Genomic DNA, 24,175 nt, shown 5'->3' on the forward strand with positions numbered 1-24,175 from the left:
TTTTGTTTTATTTTACATCGTTAGTTCCCATTTCATTGAACCTTGCTTCAGTTACCAGGTTCTTCTTTTTTCCTGTGTTTTCAGTACATCTTCGTGTCCCTCCTGTCCAGAGACCATGTATACGAGCTATTGGGAAGAGTCTGCACCCATCTTCAGGTACTTATTTGTAGTTCTTTCGAATTCTCAAACTGTCTTCCTCCTTTCTATCTATACATTTGAATAGTCAAAATAAATCATTGTACAACCTTGCCTAGCTCTTTTCTTGCCTTATTTATGTTTTCTGTCACTATTCTCAAATTCCTCTTTCAAGACCTTTCTTTTTGTTAGTGTCTTTGCATGCTGATCATTGCTTGTTTTCCACCCCCCTCTCACAACCCTCTCAGTTAACCTTTTTTCTGCTGCCACGATCCAAACTCTGCAGCCGCCTTGCAGCCTCCTGGAGCCGCTCCTCGCTCCCTCAGTCCTCTGTGCGCCACCTTCCTGCTCCTTGCTCCTCCTTCTTTCTCCTTCTGGTGTTCATGCTCTGTCATAACGTTAATCCTGTACAATAAGACTCTTCATCTATCCTGGGGAGACACCTCTTTCCAACCTCTTTTTTTTAAACGTCTTTCCCATTATCCTCTCTTCTTCAGGAAACTTTTCTTAACCCTCTTTCTAGGGCCTCATGTGGTCATTAACATTAATACTCCATTGCAGTTCTTTAAAACCCATATGCTCACAACTAGCAGTCCCCATTTCGAGGTTTTTCACTTTCCTATCCTCAACTGTGAGGCGTCTGTTCTTCCCAGCGATAAAGCTCTCTTTCCCATCCTTTTATGTGGATTCTTGTCTTCGTATCTCCCTCAGAGGACACAAGGCCTCCCTCATGAAGTTTCTCACATTCCTTCCACCACCAGTGATGGCTCTATTCTACATGCTCCAACCATATAAAATAAATCTAGGATAGGTTTGTCTTGTGCCGTAGGTCTCGAGTAAGAAGAGCTTGAGTGTCAAGGAATACACAGAGGAGCTGGATACAGTTCCATTGGTAAGATAATAAATATGTGGTCATGAATAACAGCTTATATAGAACAAGTGATCCATATGTCCTCATTGTGCTGCTCTCACAGGTGGAGATCACCCCAGAGGTGAAATGGAGGAAGCAGATGTCCCTGGTGTCCCTGTCTACCCCATGTTCAGAGTCTCCTTACACATGCATCGTCCATAGGACGCCAAGCACGAGTCTCAAGGACAGCTCATTCCAATCTCTGGAAACTCAGTCATCAGGTACACCTTGATCATGAAAAGTGGGATTCAGTGCTGATGGGGAAAGGAGCATGTTTTGTTGGAAACCACAACAGGGGGCACTGGGAGATGATTTAATACTAGAAGTGATTTATCTGCGCTATATATTGTTGCCAGAAGACGTTAGGACTGATTGAGAGTTACAGAAGTGTTTTGATCTTAGTGAAGGTGATTCTGCAGCACCACTGAGTTGTTACCCCCATCACCTTAATGATTTGTTTAAGTGTTTATACTCTTCTCCTTTCAGGGGTGTTAGGGTGAGTTTGGGTAGATTTGCTGAAGAATATACAGGCTGAATCAGGTTAGCCTGTGTTTGGTGGAGGAAGCTATAGAATGAGCAAAGCAATTGTATTACCTCTTGACGGAATATTTGTAACTTGGCTATCCTGCAGAATCACAAATAAGAAGAGCTAAAAGCATGACTTCAGGTTTATTTCAATTTAATTTACCATTTGGTGATGGCACATAGAAGCTGGCTCTAAAAGCGTTGGCAAAGGCTGTCCCCTTGGTCTTTGCAGGTGCCATGCTATGAATGTAGAAAACTGGTGGTAGATTTCACAAGTTAAAAAACAGAGCTAAGGAATCGAAGCTTAGTAGCTGCTTTACGTGAAGTTTTTGGAAACTTGGGACCTTGACGTAAAATATTTTAACCGTACACCATCAACTGATTGAGACCTTCTAACAGATATGGGTTAAAACGTTCAATAATCATACTGCAGATGAAAGCAGAAGGATCAATATTGACCAAAAGCACATTTCTCTAGTTTATATTCAAGATTTACCATTAACAAATGACTTTCAAGATGGGTAATGTTGGTTCTCAGTATGGATCACCAGGTCACCTAAAAGTAATACATTTGGAACAGGATATACAGAAAATTAGCCAAGTGCTCTCTTTATATTTTCCGTCAGATATGTTGCATGTTATAGGAAGAACTATCAAAATCATAGTAAATGTCAATGATCTCTTTTGATAACACTAAATGGAATGGATACAAGCAGAGCAAGAGGAAAATGGGGAAATAATTAATGATAGCTCCCCCCAATTTTGATAACATTGTAGAACATGTTATGCATTTATGCTCAAGGAACTGTTGGTCCCTGTTTTTTGACTGGCAAGCATGTGAAGCCAATGCAACACCTGGTCCTAATCTGTTCCATCAGTGGGCAGTTTATCTTATTGTAGTATATTTTTCTTTGTTTGTTAAATCCTGTGCTAGCCTCTGTTTTTAGATGGAAAGGCATCTTGGCATGGAATGAGATGGAATAGTTATTTATCACACACAATATATTCAATATTTTATTAAAGATTGGAACTCATATTAGGCCCACATAAAAGTGCATACATATTATTGCATACAAATATTAAAACATAACAAAAACTCATTCCACAAACCATCATAAATTATCAAAGGCCTGCATTAGCAGGTCTAAAATTCCTTTGGATAACATTAGTCAATAATGTCAATTATCCTAATAGGCAAAGGCAAAAGAAAAAGACTAAGGGGTCTATTACAATAGCGGGTGGATCGCCACCGCCCGTATGGCAGTGGCGATCTGCTCGCTTACCATTTCCCCCCGCCATATTACGATGGCGGGGGGACCCCGGCTGACGGAAAGACCGTCCGCCGGTTTTCTGCCCGTCTAAAAGTCGACCGGGCGGAAAAGGGGTATAATATGGTGGCGGTGTCTGCAAGACACCGCCATCCATATTATAATGCAGGCGGGGATCGCCATGGAAAGGCATGTGGTGTCTGCATGTGGGGGCCCGTTGCGGGCCCCCAGGGTGTTGGGGTGGTGGTGGTGCACCTGGGGGGTACCTGTGGTGCACCTGGGGGGTACCTGTGGTACCCCCCTGCATTTGCATGCACAACTTGGCAGGCAGGCACCGCGCGGTCATGCAAATGCACAACATCCCTTTTTCACATTGCGCCAGGTGCTGCTGAAAGCACCGCCCGCCGCAATGTAAAAAATGCTGGATGCGCCCGCCTGTGTGGCGGGCTCATCCTAATCTGCATCACGGGATGCCGCACATATGGCGGGTGGTCACTTTTGCCATTACGGCGGCGGGCGGACATCGTAATGGACCCCTAAGATTTTCAACAATAACATCTTTTAGCTCATGGACAGAAACTGACGTGCAATGACCTCAAACATTTGAGCAACAGCACGTAACCGCTTCAACAGAAAATAACATTTGGGATTAGCAGCAAAAGAATAGAAGTAACAGACGTATCCTAGAATGTGCAAAGGATGTACAAAGGGCAGTAAGTAGCAGCTAGTTCAAATACAAAATAGTATCCAGAATTCAGCTTCGGCAGAAAGTTCAATTTGGAATTAGCAACAAGAAAAGAAGAATAACAGGGCATGTCCTAATCTGTGCAAAAAAGCAATTCAGTAGCAGCCAGTTCATGTGCAAAAATGCAATCCAAAATCCCACTTCAATTGAGTTTTATAGATAACAAGAAAAGCAAAAGTGGGAGATGAGCACAACATATCCCTATTGTGCAAAGAGCAGTAAATAGCAGCCAATCAATGTGCAAAATAAATCTGACAGAGGAGAAAATAATAATACTCTGTAGCAGGGGTACTCACAAACTTTCTCTCGGGGGCCAAAGTTACAGTGTGGTTTCTGGCTGAGGGCCGCACCGGTGGGGGTGGTGCCTGTGGGGGAGGGGGCGGGGCTAGACAAAAAAAAACTATCACCATGAGGTTGAACACAGGCCCCTGCAGCGGACGCCTTCGTCCACTGAGCCACCAGACCAGGCATTCACATCTATCTATCTATCTATCTATCTATCTATCTATCTATCTATCTATCTATCGCTCTGTCTCCCTCCCTCTCTCTGTCTCCCTCCCTCCCTCTGGCTCCCTCCCCCCCTCTGTCTCCCTCCCTCTCTCTCCTTCTCTCTCTCGCTCTCCTTCTCTCTATCACTCTCCCTCTCCCTCTCTCCGTCTCCCTCGCTCTCTCTATCTATCTCTCACGCTCTGTCTCCATCACTCTGTTTGTCTCCCTTTCTCTCTGTCTCCCTCCCTGTCTCACTCACTGTCTCACTCACTCTGTGTCTCCCTCTCTCTGTCTCCCTCCCTCCTCCTCTGTTCTCCCTCTGTCTCCCTCCCTCCCTCTCACTCTGTCTCCCTCCCTCTCCCTCCCTCTCTCTCTGTCTCTCCCTCTCTCTGTCTCCCTCTCTCTGTCTTCCCCCTCTGATTTTTTTAGTGATTCACTACCTCGATTCAGCCCTAAAAGGCGTCCTTGCGATATTCCCTTACATCTGCCTCTCTACAAACAATTTCTCTCCTGAACTGCACACGATAAGAGGGGAGGCGGGCGGGGCACAGAGTGGACAGAGCGCACACAGCCGTCGCACCCAAGTACTTCACGGGTCTTTTAAAGACCATTCACTTGGTAATGAGGCAATTTATGTACATTTCTAGCTTTTCATCTAACGAGGGAGTGGCACGTTTTGCCTTTCAAACTGGAAACCTAAACATTCCTGGCGTGACCTTTTCGTCAGCAAGCAACAGTGAAAATATTAATTGGTGACATGTTTGTAATTTCTAAAGGTCCATATGCTTCCAAACAATCTTCTTCTTCTACCGAAGCATTCAGTGAGGATTTTCAATAATATATAAACCCTCGAAATTTGAAAAATATGAATCCTATTTAAACCAAAAGGGCAAATGGAACTTGCGGACATTTCTGAGAGCAAGTTATCATATTTGTCAACATAAAGTACAGTTTATATGCATGACTTGTCTTTTGACTTGCTATTCTCTCCACTTTTTGCAGGGCATTTTCGGTTATTTCGTGTACGTGCTGAAATCAATTTGGCAAATATGTTGCATTTTAATACCAAAGAAGCCGGATCTGAAACCTCACTTTCCATAAGAATGTGCTTGCTAATTTGAACTAATACAATGCAATAAATCTTGGACTTTGCCATTTCAGTCTTAATGTGGAGCAGACGTGAGGAGAGGAAAACTGTTGCCGTCTGTTCTTTCATGATGGCGCACGTAGCAGCAGTGTCTGTTGTTCTTTGATCGCAGTGTCGGGGCACTGCCTTTAACACTGATGATAGTGAGGCTTTGTTGTATTTCATCTCTTCTTAGCGCCCCTGCATCTCCTCTCATTCAGAGGGGAGATGCAGAGGCGCTAAAAAGAGGTGAAATACAACAAAGCCTCATTTACAAGTGACTTAGCTTTTAAAAAATCGCCCGGCCCCCATAGCTCCGCGCTGCTGCAACCGGCGGTGCTTGCTCAGGTACGATGTCTGGAAGGTCCGCGGGCCGCCAGGGAAGGCTTGCCGGGCCGCTGGCGGCCCGCGGGCCGTACTATGAGGACCCCTGCTCTGTAGGATGATGACAAACAGGGGTGTTAACAGCCCATCTAAATGAATTTATATATTTTTTTAATTTATACATAAACTCCTTAAAATAATTAAAAGATTTTACACACACTGCTTCGTTTTTAGGGCAAAAGTCAAAATCGCGGGCTGAAGCTACATCTTTAACACAATTTTGTAAAAACATCGGCCGAAGCCAGCGACAACGGCTCGAAACCAATGCAGGACAGGCAAACAAGACATGATACAGGGTCTGAATACTCAGTTTACAAAAATTACAAGTTTTTCCATTTTTTAAATTCTGGGACCAGTTTGCTGTTAGGTCATTTAAAGGTTGAAGATTCATACGACATAAATTGAGCAAATGTCGGGTTCCATTTTCTAAATTCCAGTATAAATATTTTTGTGAAATTCTCAGTGATTTTGTCCTGGCTATTAGCTTTAGTCTCTCTATAGAATTACAAAATTCAATATCTCTATTAAAGCTAATCTTGCCACTTAAGTTTTTTTAAAAGATTTAAATTCTGATGGTAGGAGGGTAATCACTAATTCTTCATGTACTCAAAAAGTTTTTAGTGCCAATGAGAAATAATGATAGAAGGAGTAATTACCTGCCTGAACACCGAAGATTTCATGACACATCAACCCTCTTAATGAATCAGGCTCGCTATTTTTTAACTGGTAACCCCAGTGTAAAACCCTGGATAGACCTTGAATATAGGAGCTTATCAAGCCGAATAGCAGCCATTGGAACTAACTTGTTAAAATTGCACAATTTACGTAATATCCGACCCTCGACCCTATCTAAAAAAACTCCAGTCCTTGACATCGATTGATTCAATGGCATAAAGCAGTGTTGGGGGGAGTTATTTATCACTTACTGTCACTTCTGATCCAAAGGCAATACAGAAATTGCTGCTGCAGGATGAGCAATAATAAGGAGGTGCTTTTACAAATTAAAATAACCTTTGCCCCATGGTAATATTATTGTTACAGAAAAGGCAAAAACAGACTTCAGAAGCCAGCTCTTTCGTCACCTAATGTGTTTGCCTACAACTTAGTTCAAAGCACATAAAAACCCTAAAAGAGGATCTGGTTGCATTCTTCTTATAAGCTCCCATTGTACCTTTTTCTCAATGACTTATAAAAATTTCTAGACAGATTAGCACCAAACGTGAACCAGACCAACATATAGCAATTAGACCAGAATATAGCACTGCGTCCAAAGCAGGGCCTTATTTAGAGTTTGGCAGGCAGGTTACCAAGTACAAGAAAATGATGGTCTGTCGCTCTCTTTAGATCTGTATAGAATGTCATGTTTCCGACAGCCGTGCCCATGCTGGCCCTGCCGGCGGACACCCTACAGCGATAGCAGCAAATACTTTCTGGTACCCAAAAAATAAGGTGAGCAGGAAGTCTCCATAACGCATAACACATTATTCTTTGACCTATCAGCTTTAAACAGATTTTGGAACTGCAATAATTTGTCTCCAAACATCAGTTTATTGGTTACTGAAAAACACACAAAATGCAAGCTTTTTGGTCTCAAACATTTTCTGGAAAAAAAACCTTTTAACCTTGAGATACAAGTATTATTTGTTTAGTAAATAGATGTGTAATTTTCATAAAGGGCTTACATGTACAACAGCTTTATGTAGACATGTATTGCCTTTTATCTCCATATGTTAGTATCCTATTTCAGGGATGGCCACCAAATGCAGAGGATGGTCGCCATCATGCCAGGACCACCATTATAAAAAAGATTGCTAAGCATGCCCACAGTATGCAAATGATGCCCACTTATGTACCATAGCTGGAGACCATAATGCCAGAGAGGCTCACAGTATGTTACAGATCATCATCATTATTCAAGGGGTAACTCTGATTACTCCAGGAATATCCACAAAAAGTCAGGAATGGCCACCATGTGTCAGGTCACTAATATAACAGGGGGGGCAGAACAATCTAATGCCAAGAATGGCCCTCATTTTGCCAGGAATGGATATCATTATATCAGAGGTAGCCTCCTTTAAGGCAAGAAATGTCAAAATCTGTCACACAGGCTCATAATCATGGCAGTATCACTATTTACGAAGGCAAGGTGCCAGTGATATTCAGTGGGTGGAGGGCATAAGGTTTGTAAACTCTGCTTTGAGCACAAGCGTTGCACCAGTTCAACTGGAAAGGATCCAACAGAGTGGACAAGTGAGCAAAATGAGCATGTGCAGAGTTTAGGGTACTTGAATGTCAAGGCTATCCTGTTTGAAATGAGTCAGCACTCCATTGAAAATGATACTATGACCACCTGCACGAATCTAAGTCGGAGTGGTGCAACAAACAGGCAGTGCGCATAGTTTGACGAAATGCTGCATCTCAGACTTGGAGAACAATGCATCCATCAACGAAATGTTACTCAGAATGGAAAAAAGTGCTAGAAGGGATTATAGCTAAGAATCAGGGTTTAGAGGCCTGGTCCAGACGTAGCAATATGAGAATTGTGAGAGTCTGTGAGTCAACTAATAAAAGCCGAATGGAAACATACATGGAAAATATGATGCTGAATATATTTTACAGATCCAGTTCTTCAGTGTTTTCATAGGGGAACAAGTTCACCAGTCGGTGGCTCCATGGCCGCTGCATGGCAGCCCGCCTGGCCCTATCATAGCTCGTTTGCTCACTATAGGTCATCAGGTGATTTGTTTACTCTACCTTCATAGGCATAATGAGCAGATACCTTTAGCTGACTCTAAAAGACTTTTTGCCTGTTACAAGCGGTGTGCTATTTGTGTGCATTATTTATAAGGCAAGAAGATATCCATGGGTGATGCAACAATGAAGTTGGCACTTTACTATACCCACAAGTATATATTGCCAGCTTAATTATGGTGGGTAGATTCAGAGGCACGGGGTCTTGCTTACAGTGAGGCATGAGCATTGGCATTTGACACACCTAACATATATTGATCTAAATGTTATTCTTTTATGATATGGCTGTTTTGATTTTCATTATTATTACTCTATATTGTTTGGGGAGGAAAAGAAAGCTTCATTCATAGTTTGGGTTGTCCATATGGGATGGGGATGGATAGAAGTTCACACAGTGTTAATGTTTAGGCTTTATAACTCCTTGCGGGCCAATGACGGAATCAACATGATAATGCATACATTGTTGGCAATTGTGATACCATGTGTTGGAAACGGGTAGCGTGGTGCAGAGCGGGCGGGCCAAACTCCGGAGGAAATGTGCAAAGCATCCACGCAGTACACACAGGCGACACACAAGGCACACTACAAAAAGAGACACCACACCAGTTTAGGTAAAAAGAACTTTTGTATTGTCCAAAACCACAAGGTGTCAATAGGCAATCTCTGTACTGCGCCAACTGGCGCTCGGTTAACATTTACAGGGGGGCGAATTATGTACAGGGCAGGGCCAATCGGGCCCCTGCCGGAATCATTGCGATTTAGAAGATAGTAAAAGTAAGTCCATTAGCTGCAACCTGCAATAAAGTCAACTCAGGGCATAACCTTAGGCGTTAGTCCGGACCACCTGTAATAAAACACATCATGACCTGACCATATCCCTTAACAACCTGGAGGTCCCCTGAGGCAGGAATCAAAATAGGCAGTTCATTCACCTTAAAACCTGGCATCTAGACATAGCGCTGCATACAACACATGACTAGCACTTTAAATCATAGCCATTGACATAGCGCTTAAGAGCATGACATTTGAATATAGCGCCGCACATATCACGGCGAAAGCGCTTCAAAACATAGCCACTGACATAGCGCTTAAGAGCATGACATTTGAATATAGCGCTGCACATATGACGGCGAAAGCGCTTCAAAACATAGCCATTGACATAGCGCTTAAGAGCATGACATTTGAATATAGCGCTGCACATATCACGGCGAAAGCGCTTCAAAACATAGCCATTGACATAGCGCTTAAGAGCATGACATTTGAATATAGCGCTGCACATATCACGGCGAAAGCGCTTCAAAACATAGCCATTGACATAGCGCTTAAGAGCATGACATTTGAATATAGCGCTGCACAACTAGCATTGACCATAGCGCTTTAAATATGGCATTATAGCATAGTGCTACACCTGGCAGATCAATGGCGCTTCAGATAGGGCCCTCACTGGGAGCATTCAGCATAGCAAGCTCTTGGGGCAGTAGACTTGGCAAGCTCTGGGAGCATCAACCATGGCCAGCCACTGCAGCGCTAGGCATTGCATTTAGTCCGGGCAGGTCCGTAGGCCCTCCGAGGTGTCCACCCCCTCCAGCATCCCTCTAGGCCGTTGCAGCTGCCCACTGTCCTGTGGGGCAGCTGTGCAGGCTCCTGGCACCAGGGGCGGGCACCGGCAATGTACCCCGTTGCCCCCCCTCCTCCACTACCAGTCCCACACGACGCCGGGGGCGGGCACCGACAATGTGCCCCGACACACCCTCCAAGTGCGCCCCCACAAGGTCCCAAAAATGTGAAGGGTCCCCGGGGCGGGCACCGATAATGTGCCCCGTTGCCCCCTCCACGCCACTGGTTCCCCCAATGCCCCACTCACCGGGCTCTCGGCTGCAGGCGTCTCGGCGGCCTCCCAGCAGCAGGCTGTCACTCTCTCCGGCTGCAGGCACAGCCACTTCAAAGATAGCGCTCACCAAATCCAGCGCTCTCCTTCCAGGGGCAGTTTGGAAATAGCGCTCTCCTTTGTAAATAGCGCTCTCCTTCCAGGGGCAGCTTGGAAATAGCACTCTCCTTTGTAAATAGCGCTCTCCTTTGTAAATAGCGCTCTTTGGTTCCTGCCCCTTGTTTGAGGGTCTCTTGAGGGGGGGAAATTGCGTTGGTGGTTGAAGGCGGACTAATTATCTCTGCCTGTCGTCCCTGGATTCTCTTCTCGCCGGGCCAGATCAGTGGGTAGTTCAGGATCCCTCACTCACTTAAAGGGCAGCACCTAAACCCTGTCACCTTCAGAGGCATAGGTCCCTGACTGATCCTACCGCCTAAAACTCCTGCGAGGGCTTCTCCAGGTTTGCGTTGCCCCAACTATATCTTTCCCTCGCCCTGTGGACAGTAGGGGGGGGGGTAGGTAGGCTCAGGGCCCAGCACACAGGCCTATGTGGCGGTGACCCCTGGCAGCAGGTCCCCTCTCTCCGTGGTCCACCCTCTGACTGAGCACATGGCAACCCAGCTCCTCCCTTTAGACGCCCCTCACCCCACCTTCCAGACGGTGCCAGAAGCTTCTAGAAGCGTCTGGGGAAACTGGCTCTAACTGACCTAGGGGGAGGGGTAGAGCACCCTGGGTGCCAGGCTTCCCTCCAAAAGCTGGGGCTGCTGGGAAATAACCACTAGACTGTCAACCTAGCTCAGTCAAACGGAGCAACCAACCAGCTTTGGCATCCATTTTAAATTACACTTTTAAAATGGGGAAACTCAGTCTGCACACATTCATACAGCATTCATATATCATTTAGTTTCCCCGAAAAGCGAAAAATTTCGGGAAAAAGGGCCAAGTCCAACACAACCCCCTTCCAGCCAAAAGCCAGGGTAGACCGATCAATGCCTTGATGGGCTTCCCTGCTTAGGGCGAGAAAAGGTGGACGCAGGCCCGCAACTGCAGGAGCACCCGCAGGTTCTCCTCCACTCTGGAACCCGAAGGTTCCCTCTCTCAAACCTTCCTCGACCGACTGAGCCACCACCCGGGGGTCCCCTAGCTGGTTGTGGCCAGGACTGGCCCCTAGGCCACCCAGATGTCTCTGGCCCTTGCGGTCTCACAGAGTGGGGGGCAGTAACCCCAGGCCCGTAGTACCCGTTGACCACTCTCCTCCTCCTCCTTGCAGTTCCGAACTGCCACTGGTCCTCCCACCTTGGGTCCGTACCCTCAGGCTGACCAGCCCTCAGGGGAGAGGCTCTCCTCCCCCTACCTCTCCTTCTGGGGTTCCTCACCCTGCTCCCATGCGAGGCACCCTCAGACCACCACCCTCTCCCCAGTCCAGGGCCTTGACCCTTCAACTGGTTCCCCAGCCTAGGGTCTAAACCCTTAGGCTGCACCGGTGCCAGGGGTGAGACCTCCCTCCCCCTGCACCCCCTCCCAGAGTTCCGCACCCTCCCAACGGGAGTAGCACCCCTGGAAGACAATTCTGGGGGGACACTGCTAACAGATGTCCCACCCGCCAGGTCAGGCAGTACCCATCCCTGGCCTCCCAACCCAGGATCTAAGCCCTGTGGCTGAGCCGGTGCCCGAGGTGAGACCTTCCTCCCTCTGCACCCCCTTCCAGAGTTCCGCACCCTCCCACCTGGAGAAGTACCCCTGGAAGTCAATTCTGGGGGGACACTGTTAACAGATGTCCCACCCGCCAGGTCAGGCAACCCCTGAACCTGGCATCCCAGCCCAGGATCTAAACCCTGCAACTGGGCCAACCCCAGGACCTCAGGAGCTCTGATTACAGATGCCCCGGGTCCTCCTGACACTAGGGGCTCCCCCTCACTGGGCGGCACATCAGGACAGCCTAGGCTCCCAACCTGGGGCTCCCTTCCGGAACTCTCCAGGCCCTGAGACTGCGGTTGGGGCACCTCGGGACACCTCCCCGTCTCACTCCTTCCTATGGATAGGTCGTGAGGCCCTACAACCCTCTCTCTTCCCGGGGACCTAGCTGGGCTATTCGCCACCTCTCCCACCTCGCTGGGTTGGAAGATCCCTGCACCACCCCCTTCAGGGTCACTCCCCAATGCCTCCTCAGACACCCTCGCCCTCACCCAGAGGTCTGCCTCCTGTGCAAGCTCCCTGGGGTCGGAGAACCCACACTGTACTAGGTGGTGACGCAACCTGGGGGAACAATTCCTGAGCATGTGCTCCCGGATGACTACCTGGCACAGCCCTTCCCACTCATTCACTGCACTCCTCACCACCCAATCCTCCAATGCCGTCCCACACACCTCCGCAAACTCCCCCCAGGACTGGTGGGACAGTTTTCCCCTGCCCCTGAACTCTAACCTGTCCCCCTCTTCCTGGGAATCAGGCACCGTCTCCTGGGCTCTGGGAGTGGGACACCCTACATTGGATCCACTCTCGCTGCCACCACTGGATCCCACCCTTACTGGTGAATCCAGACCACAAAAACCACTCTCAGGGGACAACCTACACTCCCGAGCTGGTCTCTCCCTGGCAAAGGCCCTCTCTGCCTCCGCCATCCTCTCCTGCGCTAGGACCTTCTCCGTTTTTAGCTTCTTCTCCTGCACACTCAGCCGCGCTAGCTCCACCTTGAGCCTTCCCAGCGCCAGCTGATGCTCCCTCTCTTCCCTCCTATCTACCCACTCTTCTGGGGACAGGGAAAGGGACGGGGCAGTGCCCCCGGGACTGGACCCAGCGCGGGACTCCCTAACTCTGGTGTCCTCCCTCGCTACTGGCGTCTCCCCCCGATCATCTTCCTCCTCCTCGTCAGTGTCACCACCCTCCTGGGTTATGGACGGGGCCCCCTCACTGTCGGAGTCCTCCCCTCTCTGGAGGTCCTCCCCCGGGTCTCCACTAAATCCACCCTTTAAATATGCGGAGGGGTAATCTGACAGGTCCCCACCAATCTCTAAGGGTTCCCCCCTCTTGAGGGCCTCATAGAGAAAGAGCTTCCTGCGTGTGTTGCCTACTGGGGGTATCCCTCTCTCCCTGCAGAAATCCACTACTTCCTGCTCCGTGTACTCCATCAGGCAAACCTCCTCGTAGGTCAACCCCATCCTGGCAAGGTACACCCGGGACACACCACCCACAGTGCAACAGGGGGACACAATTTAAAACCACACTTCCAGGAGGAAATCACAATTAAGGAAAAAAACAATAATTCCCCAAAAGCTGAGATCACATTACACGCTCAGTTTGCAGTGCAACCCGCGGTCGCTGTGGTACTGCGCAAACACAAGTCCTATCCCACCGCTGAACACCAATGTTGGAAACGGGTAGCGTGGTGCAGAGCGGGCGGGCCAAACTCCGGAGGAAATGTGCAAAGCATCCACGCAGTACACACAGGCGACACACAAGGCACACTACAAAAAGAGACACCACACCAGTTTAGGTAAAAAGAACTTTTGTATTGTCCAAAACCACAAGGTGTCAATAGGCAATCTCTGTACTGCGCCAACTGGCGCTCGGTTAACATTTACAGGGGGGCGAATTATGTACAGGGCAGGGCCAATCGGGCCCCTGCCGGAATCATTGCGATTTAGAAGATAGTAAAAGTAAGTCCATTAGCTGCAACCTGCAATAAAGTCAACTCAGGGCATAACCTTAGGCGTTAGTCCGGACCACCTGTAATAAAACACATCATGACCTGACCATATCCCTTAACAACCTGGAGGTCCCCTGAGGCAGGAATCAAAATAGGCAGTTCATTCACCTTAAAACCTGGCATCTAGACATAGCGCTGCATACAACACATGACTAGCACTTTAAATCATAGCCATTGACATAGCGCTTAAGAGCATGACATTTGAATATAGCGCCGCACATATCACGGCGAAAGCGCTTCAAAACATAGCCACTGACATAGCGCTTAAGAGCATGACATTTGAATATAGCGCTGCACATATGACGGCGAAAGCGCTTCAAAACATAGCCATTGACATAGCGCTTAAGAGCATGACATTTGAATATAGCGCTGCACATATCACGGCGAAAGCGCTTCAAAACATAGCCATTGACATAGCGCTTAAGAGCATGACATTTGAATATAGCGCTGCACATATCACGGCGAAAGCGCTTCAAAACATAGCCATTGACATAGCGCTTAAGAGCATGACATTTGAATATAGCGCTCCACAACTAGCATTGACCATAGCGCTTTAAATATGGCATTATAGCATAGTGCTACACCTGGCAGATCAATGGCGCTTCAGATAGGGCCCTCACTGGGAGCATTCAGCATAGTAAGCTCTTGGGGCAGTAGACTTGGCAAGCTCTGGGAGCATCAACCATGGCCAGCCACTGCAGCGCTAGGCATTGCATTTAGTCCGGGCAGGTCCGTGGGCCCTCCGAGGTGTCCACCCCCTCCAGCATCCCTCTAGGCCGTTGCAGCTGCCCACTGTCCTGTGGGGCAGCTGTGCAGGCTCCTGGCACCAGGGGCGGGCACCGGCAATGTACCCCGTTGCCCCCCCTCCTCCACTACCAGTCCCACACGACGCCGGGGGCGGGCACCGACAGTGTGCCCCGACACACCCTCCAAGTGCGCCCCCACAAGGTCCCAAAAATGTGAAGGGTCCCGGGGCGGGCACCGATAATGTGCCCCGTTGCCCCCTCCACGCCACTGGTTCCCCCAATGCCCCACTCACCGGGCTCTCGGCTGCAGGCGTCTCGGCGGCCTCCCAGCAGCAGGCTGTCACTCTCTCCGGCTGCAGGCACAGCCACTTCAAAGATAGCGCTCACCAAATCCAGCGCTCTCCTTCCAGGGGCAGTTTGGAAATAGCGCTCTCCTTTGTAAATAGCGCTCTCCTTCCAGGGGCAGCTTGGAAATAGCACTCTCCTTTGTAAATAGCGCTCTCCTTTGTAAATAGCGCTCTTTGGTTCCTGCCCCTTGTTTGAGGGTCTCTTGAGGGGGGGAAATTGCGTTGGTGGTTGAAGGCGGACTAATTATCTCTGCCTGTCGTCCCTGGATTCTTTTCTCGCCGGGCCAGATCAGTGGGTAGTTCAGGATCCCTCACTCACTTAAAGGGCAGCACCTAAACCCTGTCATCTTCAGAGGCATAGGTCCCTGACTGATCCTACCGCCTAAAACTCCTGCGAGGGCTTCTCCAGGTTTGCGTTGCCCCAACTATATCTTTCCCTCGCCCTGTGGACAGTAGGGGGGGGGTAGGTAGGCTCAGGGCCCAGCACACAGGCCTATGTGGCGGTGACCCCTGGCAGCAGGTCCCCTCTCTCCGTGGTCCACCCTCTGACTGAGCACATGGCAACCCAGCTCCTCCCTTTAGACGCCCCTCACCCCACCTTCCAGACGGTGCCAGAAGCTTCTAGAAGCGTCTGGGGAAACTGGCTCTAACTGGCCTAGGGGGAGGGGTAGAGCACCCTGGGTGCCAGGCTTCCCTCCAAAAGCTGGGGCTGCTGGGAAATAACCACTAGACTGTCAACCTAGCTCAGTCAAACGGAGCAACCACCCAGCTTTGGCATCCATTTTAAATTACACTTTTAAAATGGGGAAACTCAGTCTGCACACATTCATACAGCATTCATATATCATTTAGTTTCCCCGAAAAGCGAAAAATTTCGGGAAAAAGGGCCAAGTCCAACACCATGCAATATGGATGCACAGGGGAATGATGAGGAATGAAAAATGGAAAACCTTTAGACTGCAGCCCTGGGATATGAGGACAATGGAGGGTTACTAGTGTACTTTCACAGGCTTAAAATCGATGTAGCCCTTCTGCAGGAGACCCACTTCACTCAGGGCGCGTCAGGGGGAGGGCCCCACCGTTACTTTGTTTCATACACTCAAAGGATGTTACATGTGTACAATTGCTGATGATGAAAGTCTTTATGTTATGATCCTGGGTATTGTAGGCAGGATGTTATTTACACTTTTAACATATACTGTCTTAACTGGTTCTTTATGGATATCCTGGCCTTGTTTTGAGGAGGGGACTTCAACATTATACTGTATCCCACAGTGTGCAGGTCTGGTGCAGGCTCCTCTTATAATGGCTTATGCCTTGCACAATTAAGTGGAATGGAATTCCAGCTCCGGGAGATTCCATGTGTTTATTCAGGTGCGAACTTTCCCTGCGAGTCACTTGATCCTGGTCAGCAAAGGGAAGTCCACTCTATGCTGTAGCTCCAGTAAGCTTATGTTTGGGACAGATCAAACGCCTTACCTCTAGAAGTCCCTTACTACAGCTCCCTTTCTACAGATGGCTGCCTCCAATGGCATCATGTATGGTATAATGTACTTACAACAAACAGACATATGGAAACACTGGCACTCCAATGCACAGGATATCTCCTTTTAGTCACCGGTACATGAAATTATAGTGAGAATTGACTACTGGCTTGTTTCTAGAGAGGTATGCACCGGGAACTTGAATGTGAAAATATCTTATCTACCACTCATGTTATCAGATCATTTACTGTTGCCTCTTTCGTTACTCACACTGGCTCCGAGGAGAGCATGCAGACTCTGATGTCAGAGTGATGCACTCTTGGATGTTCACTTCCCTGAGGAAGTTAGGTGCCAGGACACGAACATTAAAGGAAGCATTTAAGGCCATGTATCAGGAGAAAATACAGTGCTGTGAAAACAAGAGTTCTTGGCTTCAACATGTCCTGCCTCAGCAGCCTGGAAAATGGCATTAATTAACCAGAAGTTTAGTATTCGAACACCGGGTTCACCTCCGTGCTTCAAACCATCAATGGATTATTGACAAATTAGTGAGATGTCACATCTGGAATCAAAAATGTGGGTGACTCCTTACCTAGGATTTATAGGGAGGGGGATGCCCAGGTAAAACATTAGCGACATAACTGAGCACATGTGAATATCATAAGATTGGTTGGCCTTGAACAAGATGACAGTACGCCAGTTTTGGAGATCAAGAGATGCGAATTTTACTCACCATTGTCTCTGTTATAGACACCAGAATATTAACTAAGATAATAGCAAACTGTCTCCTTCCTTTTCTTCCACATTTTGTTTTCCCGATCATATCACATAATCTTTACACTTATACATGCTGTTGTATCATCTGCTTCCAGGTTTTGGGGGGCTGTAATCTTATCAGAAGTGGAGAAAGCCTTAGATTCTCTGGAACAGAACTTTTTATGCTTACCACATTGCATAGAATTGAATTGGGGAATAGAATATTAGGTTGATTTAACCTATTATACACAATACATGTTAACAGCTTAGTATTTTGCCTGATTTCAATACAAAGAGGCATCCGCTAATTTAAAAAACCCCAAGAGTTAAATATTTGTGAATCAGGATACACTGATAGAGAAGTAGTGCAATGGGACAACTTTAGGTTATTGCCTTTTAAAACCTAGAACCCAGGAGAAACACTTGTTTATCATGCCCGTATTGGTGTCTGGATGGATAACCCTAATGATGATGGCGCTTTTCCCTTTATTCTAAATCTGAATTTTTTCAGCAACCTTTCAGCTTTAATGTGCAAGTTAATTGAGGCAAATAAACAGTCCTGTGTTGACTGTGAGACACTAGTTTTGCCATAGTGTGGGGATGGGGCTATCGGCCCATAGTTTTATCAAATGCTGGACGCTAACAAGGTTTGATGAGTCCCCTTCTGGATTTCCTGAGAAAGGAGTAACTCCTCCCAATATCTTGGGTGCCAAGGTGCCACCCTGCACTTAACAGTAAGGTGTCAAATGTCTTCCTTAAAGGGTCTCAATTTGGAGAGGAAAAACATAGAGGGGAAAAACATCTGCTTGCCAATCTTGTACCTCTTAATTGAAGATGCAGAATAATATGGAAATTATTACCAAGACACCAAACTCTCTATGACATCAGGGAAGAGAAAGGAGCCAGTGAATAATATCCAGAGGTAGGAGCCAGTAGAAGCTCCTGCCTCTACCATTGTAATGGTAAATGATTTATATAGCACTTATGACCCCTGACGAGATGTTTGAAATGCTTTACGCTGGGGAGCACGCTCCTCTGGAAACCCAATGTTAGTGGTTAGTCCAATGTTTTTTGGTTGGTTATTGGAATTCCTCTTCTGATCTCAAGGAAACCATTCCATGGATTTACCCTAAGTTTCTAAGTGGTAGATCAAATTATTAGAACTTCAGTGTGATCATTAGTGGGTGTATGTGAGTACATGCAGATGGTTGGTGGGATTAGTAAATGAGCTGTAGGGGATGGAGGTGTAATACAAAGGAGTTCATTATGATTTTTGAAAAGAGGTGTGGGTAGTTTGTACAAATGCAATAATAAAGATTAAGGCAGATACACATGTGACAGAGTAGACTGTTCAGAGAAAGGAGTGCAGGGATGTGAAGTAGCAAAATGTCATTGAAGGAAAAGGTGTAGGTGACTATCAGAAATTTAAATCGAGGTCGGTTTCCATGCAGGGTTTTAGGAATATAGAGGATTCTTTTTTTTTTCTCTTTTTAAAAAAATCTTTTTATCAACAAAGCTCACGAAAATTGCAGACACAGTATACATAATCAGGGTTACACGACAGGCAGACACCATTTTGCAGAAGTGATACAATTCACTGAAGAATAGGTGGCAGACAACACCCTCAGCATGAGTCAGGATCTCAAGTCCATCCTCTATATTTCAGCCAAGGCGCCCAGATTTTCCCCCATTTCTTAGCAGCCCCCCTACTTTTGTATATAATTTCTTCTGCGCGTTGGCACCAGTCGAGGTCCTGCTTCCACTCCTCCAGCATCGGAGGCAGAGACGCCCCCCACTTTCTGGCAATGTTTCTTTTATCCAGCCTTGCCGCAAGACCCAGCCAAAGGCCCTGGTATCTGGACCAGTCAGCGTCTGTTGTCATCATCAATATTAACCACTTAGCGTCAAGGGAGACTGTCACACCCACCACCCTGGACATGACCTCTGCGACCCCGTGCCAATAACTTGCAATCTCAGGACATTCCCATAAGATATGCAGGAAGGTTCCCTCCCCCTGATATCCCCTGACACACCTTGCGTCCGTGATCTAATATAGAGAATTCTTTTTCACATAGCATGCAATCTGAGGATGCAACACCGTCGAAAGAAACAACATTATTTTCATGTGATATAGTGCTTGCTCAGATATTTTTGGCAGTCACTATATTAGATGGCTGGGTCTGAAATAGGGTGGTGAAGAGAGCTTAAGAACGATGATGAATTCAACCCAGATCTGTGACTGGGAGTGAGTGTCTGAAAAGTTTCAGTGCTCCATCCATCATCTCCTTGTGTTTGCTTTGTTCACCCTAAGTTGGCAGGGTATGACCCGACGTGGGTCCCTTGCTCACTTTGCCACTGGATTCAAGCTAGCCTGGCTGATGAGGGGTGTTACCCCCAAACCGGTATCAGGATGCTTGTTTCCGGTCCAGGGAAGACCTGGCTTGGCAGTTCAGGCTGGACTGTTCCCATGAGGCACAGGGTCAAGACTGATTTGCATATAGCTGGGTCTGAACTGTGGTGGCAAAGTGAGCTAAAGAACGATGATGGATTCCACCCAGATCTGTGACTGGGATGAGGGTCTGAAAAGTTTCAGTGCTCCGTCCATCATTAATAGATTTTGATGAGCAATATGTCCAATGCTCAAATACTACTAGACCACCACTTTAGTAAGATCAGCTCAGGTTGAAAGTGTAAAGTAAAGACTGAATGTATATACTGGGAAATTTCAAGATTTACACAGCATTTGAAAGAAGCAGAAACCTTGGGATCGGTTTAACAGGAAAAATATAAGGGGTAAATAATGCAGCCATTGAAAGGAGATTCTGCATGTGCTAAAGCAAATGTCTTTTGATGGTCAGCCTTGAAGATTGGCTCACAGGATTAACCCCTTGAGTGCCCCGCCCTTTCCCCGCCCTGTGCCGGCCCTTTCATTAGCGGGCGGGGTTCATGACGAGCTGGACTCGTCATGGGCACAGCGCAACCGCGGCCCATGACGAGTCCAGCTCGTCATGGGCACAGAAGGGGTTAAGGGGGATCCATGTGGATTCCCCTGGTTTAGCGTGGCACAAGATGAGGAGAAAGAAGAGACTTCACAGACAATAGAAATGTATTGCCTGTGTACTTGAAGGTGGTGACCCAGATCCTGATGTGGGAGGGGTCAAAACAGGGCCACCTTCAGAAATAGCCCCAAAAGAACCCTGCTAGTAAGGGGCTGTGAACCAGTCCCTCCCAAGCACCTCTCCTGGTAGATGGCAGGGCAGGGGCGTAGCGGACACCCCAGACATGCAGGTGGCCCCCAGTTTTCTCTACATGAAGGGGGCCCCATCAGCAAGTCTGTGCAGCATGTCTCTCTAAAGCAGCTGCAGTGTTCCGCCTGCTCTGAGCCGACACAGGTCTGACCCAGGACTGAAAAGAAACAAAAGAACGTATTTGTTCCTCTTCAGTCCCAGTCTGCCAGGCATCTAACATGAGTGAGCGGGGCCACCTGAGAGAGAGCATCCTCGACAGAGCACTGTTGGTCTTTTGGGGCAGAGGTAGCACAGAACTGACTGGAGCAGAGGTAGGGTTTCCATCTATACCAGAGAAAAATGCCAGCTCTCTCTCTCTCTTCATGTTTTAAGACTCTGCGAAGGCCTGCACATGATTCTTAAGTAGAACTTGATATGGAATAATCTGTATTCACCTTAACATCGCTTTTACGTCTTTATTTACTTATGTTATCAGTCAGGGGCTACTAGGGTAGCTGAAAATACATTTTAAAGTGTGTTCTTCTTACATCAACTGTTAAAGATATGTATTGATAAGGGAAAAAAATACCAGCCAGGACATTAAATGGCAGTCATTGCTAGTGATTTCAAAATGGTTCTATTAAAGTATCTGGATAGAATCCCAGAGTTTTTGTTTCTCTCGAGCATGCTTCGAATAAGGAATCAGGCAAAAGTTAAAAGGCCCATGCCATGCATATAGTTTAACACTAATTAAAAAATAAATGCCAGCAAAAGCACAACATTGAAAAATGAAAGTGACCAGCTTTGCTTATATATTTCCAAGCACATCGTATATTTTCTTTTAACCATAGTAGTCTACAAAGCAGATTGCCTTTGTGTTACATAAAAAGATTCAGTGAATTCAATATTTAAATATCCATTTAAATGTGTAGTATTGCAAAGAAGATATCTCTCAGATGTATCTTTTTTGCAACCTGGTTTTTGTTATTTTGCTTTTCCCATTGTAGACTATTCACACCTGAAATGGAAAAATGCGACGTCACTGTGTGGGGTCTAATGGATGATTTCTTGTATACATATAGAGCATGAAAATCTTTTCCTTAATCGTTTCCACAAAGTACGTTTGTGTTTTCATACTGGAGTAACAGGAATGTTCAGCAGCATTGCAATTTTAGTTTCCAAACTAAAATTAGTCTCTTGTGTATGACAAGGGAGTCTGTGATACCAAATCATTGTCTTTGGGCCTGTGAAGAAGGGGACAAGCACATCATTTTGACTTTGTGAATCGCGGCGACTGGGAATCCAAACATTTTTGTTTTGTAGATTCTATGCTAGTTAAAGAATTAATTTATATTCAAGTGGTATGTTGCGGTTAAAGATGTAAGGTGTTTTACATTGGATTTTTGATCGTTTTTCAGTAAAATATTTACCTTTCTGTTTTCTGTACCTGAAAACAAAATACAAATATAATATAGAAGTTAGGTCTGCTGGTTTCACTGTGGACAATCCCATATCTAGACTATAATTCATCCCACAAGTATATAAATTTACTGGATTTATTGGAGTAGGGAGTCTTGGTGGGGGCCCCATCAGCATATCTTGCGGGAGGGGGGGCTCAAGTTTCTTTATGCCATTGTGGCAAAGATGAGTGTGGTGCCACAGCCTCCGCAGTTCATTGAGAGGATGTTTTTTGTCCAGGCCTGTTCTTTTGTCCGTCTCTAAGTGCTGTGTGAGGAAGGTTGAAGTGCAGAGATTTCACACCTCCTTGTACCCCTGTTGGGGGCACTCCCACCTAGAGCCAGCCCCAACACCCCCATACTACACACAAAGGCTGTGTCAGGGAAGGGGGTGTGGGCCAAAGCAGGACAATAAAAAGACAACAACCCAAAACTAGTTCTAGAGCTGGAGATAATGGGATTTGATTGTTTACACCATGCTCAAGGTCCAAGCATTGCCTGCAGCCATTCAGATATATCATACCAACAATAAACAAAGGGAGGAAAGGGGGTCGGGTCTGCAACAGCTCGAGCTGTGAAAAGATGCAAGATTGGAAATGGAAGTGATTCAAACTCCAAACGCACATGTATTTATGCTAGACAATCTCAAACGCAGGGAGATAGCATTCAAAAGGCCAACTGCTCATAGAAAGGTTTCCTTCAAAACAGGCATTCGCAGGGATCTCAGGCTGCCTGCAATGTGTGCGAGACAGACCAGCAAAACCCACATTTTCCGCATATGCTGATAATAAAGTGTTTTCAAAATAAGAGATACGGACCTTTCACTGAACAGCCAATCAATCAATCAGTACTTGTGGAGCAAGGCTAATCACCTGTGAGGATATCCAGGCACTGGGTTGCTGCGCTTAGTCGAAAAGCCAGGTCCTGCGTCTCTTGCTGAAGTCCGTCAGCGAGGACGATGTTTTTAGGTGGAGAGGGAGGGTGTTCCTTGACTTGGCAGCAAAGTGGGAAAATGAGCAGCCTCCGCTCTGGCTGTGGCGGATGCACTGTGTCTGTGTGAGAGCGAGGGAGGAGGAGTGAAGGTTTCAGGATGGTTGGTGGAAATTCAGGCGATGCTTAATGAATGCTGGTCCTTGGTCGTGTAGGTCCTTAGGCGTTTGTTAGTAGCTTGAATTGGGATCTTTTCTGTACTTGAAGCCAGAGGATGTTCCTCAGGTGTTGGGTGAAGTGGATCCGTTTGGGTAGGTTGAGGATCAGTCTGGCTGCTAAGTTCTGTATAGTCTAGAGCCTTCTCATTAGTTCGGTGGTGGTTCCTGCAAACGGTGCTTTGCCGTAGTCCACCTGGCTGGTGATCAGGGCTTGTGTGACTGTTTTTCTCATTCTTATGAGGAGCCATTTGAAGATTCTTTGGAGCATGCAGTGAGTGTGGAAGCAGGCAGAGGAGATTATGTTGATCTGTCCTTTCATGGTGAGTTTACTGTCCAGGGTGATACTGAGGTTGCGGGCGTGGTCTTTTGGTGTGGGGGTGGGTCTGAGTTCAGCAGTCCACCAGGTGTCGTTCCAGAGAGAGGCGTGGTTGCCAAAGATCAGCACTTCACTCTATGTTGAGCTTCAAACAGTTGCCCTTCATCCAGGATGTGAAATTCTACAGCAGTTGTGGAAGTTGGTCATGTTGGTGGTGGGGTCTGCTGAGTGTGAGAGGATAAGCTTGGTGTTGTCGGCGTAGGATATGATGTTGATATCGTGGGTTCTGATGATGTGGACTAGAGGCGTCTTGTAGGTGTTGAAGAGGGTGGGGCTGAGAGATGAACCTTGAGGGACTCCGCAGATGGTGCTCGTGGGTTCCGAGGAGAAGGGAGAAAGGCGTATTCTCTGCGTACGTCCAGTGAAGAATGAAGCGATCCATCTGAGTTCATCTCCCTTGATCCGGATCTGGTGCAGTCTCTTGATGAGTGTGTTGTGGGATACGGTGTCAACAGCTGCGGAGCGTTCGACAAGGATCTGGGCTGCTGATTCTCCTCTATCGAGTAGCATGTGGATGTCATCCGTGGCGGGGATCAGGACAGTCTTGGTGCTGTGGTTAGCGCAGGAGCTGGATTGGGAGGCGTCAAGCGGGATGTTTCTCCCCATATGTTCGGTGAGCTGTAGGTGGATGCCTTCTCCAGAACTTTGATGGGAAATGGGAGCCGCGGGATGGGGTCCATAGTTCTGTAGTTCAATGGGGTTTGCAGAGGGTTTCTTGAAGATGGGTC

The 24,175-nt window shown here is 47.1% G+C and overlaps 1 protein-coding gene across 4 annotated transcripts in view; it reads left to right on the top strand.

The window, feature by feature from the left end:
• Window positions 1-24,175, top strand: part of GRAMD2A (GRAM domain containing 2A) — a 503,088-nt gene that overhangs the window by 418,524 nt on the left and 60,389 nt on the right. For all 4 annotated transcript variants that reach the window (XM_085643959.1, XM_085643957.1, XM_085643958.1 and 1 more), the window contains exons 7-9: window positions 85-156; window positions 965-1,027; window positions 1,110-1,266. In XM_085643959.1, the coding sequence (XP_085500085.1) occupies window positions 85-156; window positions 965-1,027; window positions 1,110-1,266 (292 nt within the window). The remainder of the gene's footprint in view (window positions 1-84; window positions 157-964; window positions 1,028-1,109; window positions 1,267-24,175) is intronic.

The sequence above is a fragment of the Triturus cristatus genome, chromosome 3_1 (assembly GCF_964204655.1).
Source record: "Triturus cristatus chromosome 3_1, aTriCri1.1, whole genome shotgun sequence".
Taxonomy (NCBI): domain Eukaryota; kingdom Metazoa; phylum Chordata; class Amphibia; order Caudata; family Salamandridae; genus Triturus; species Triturus cristatus.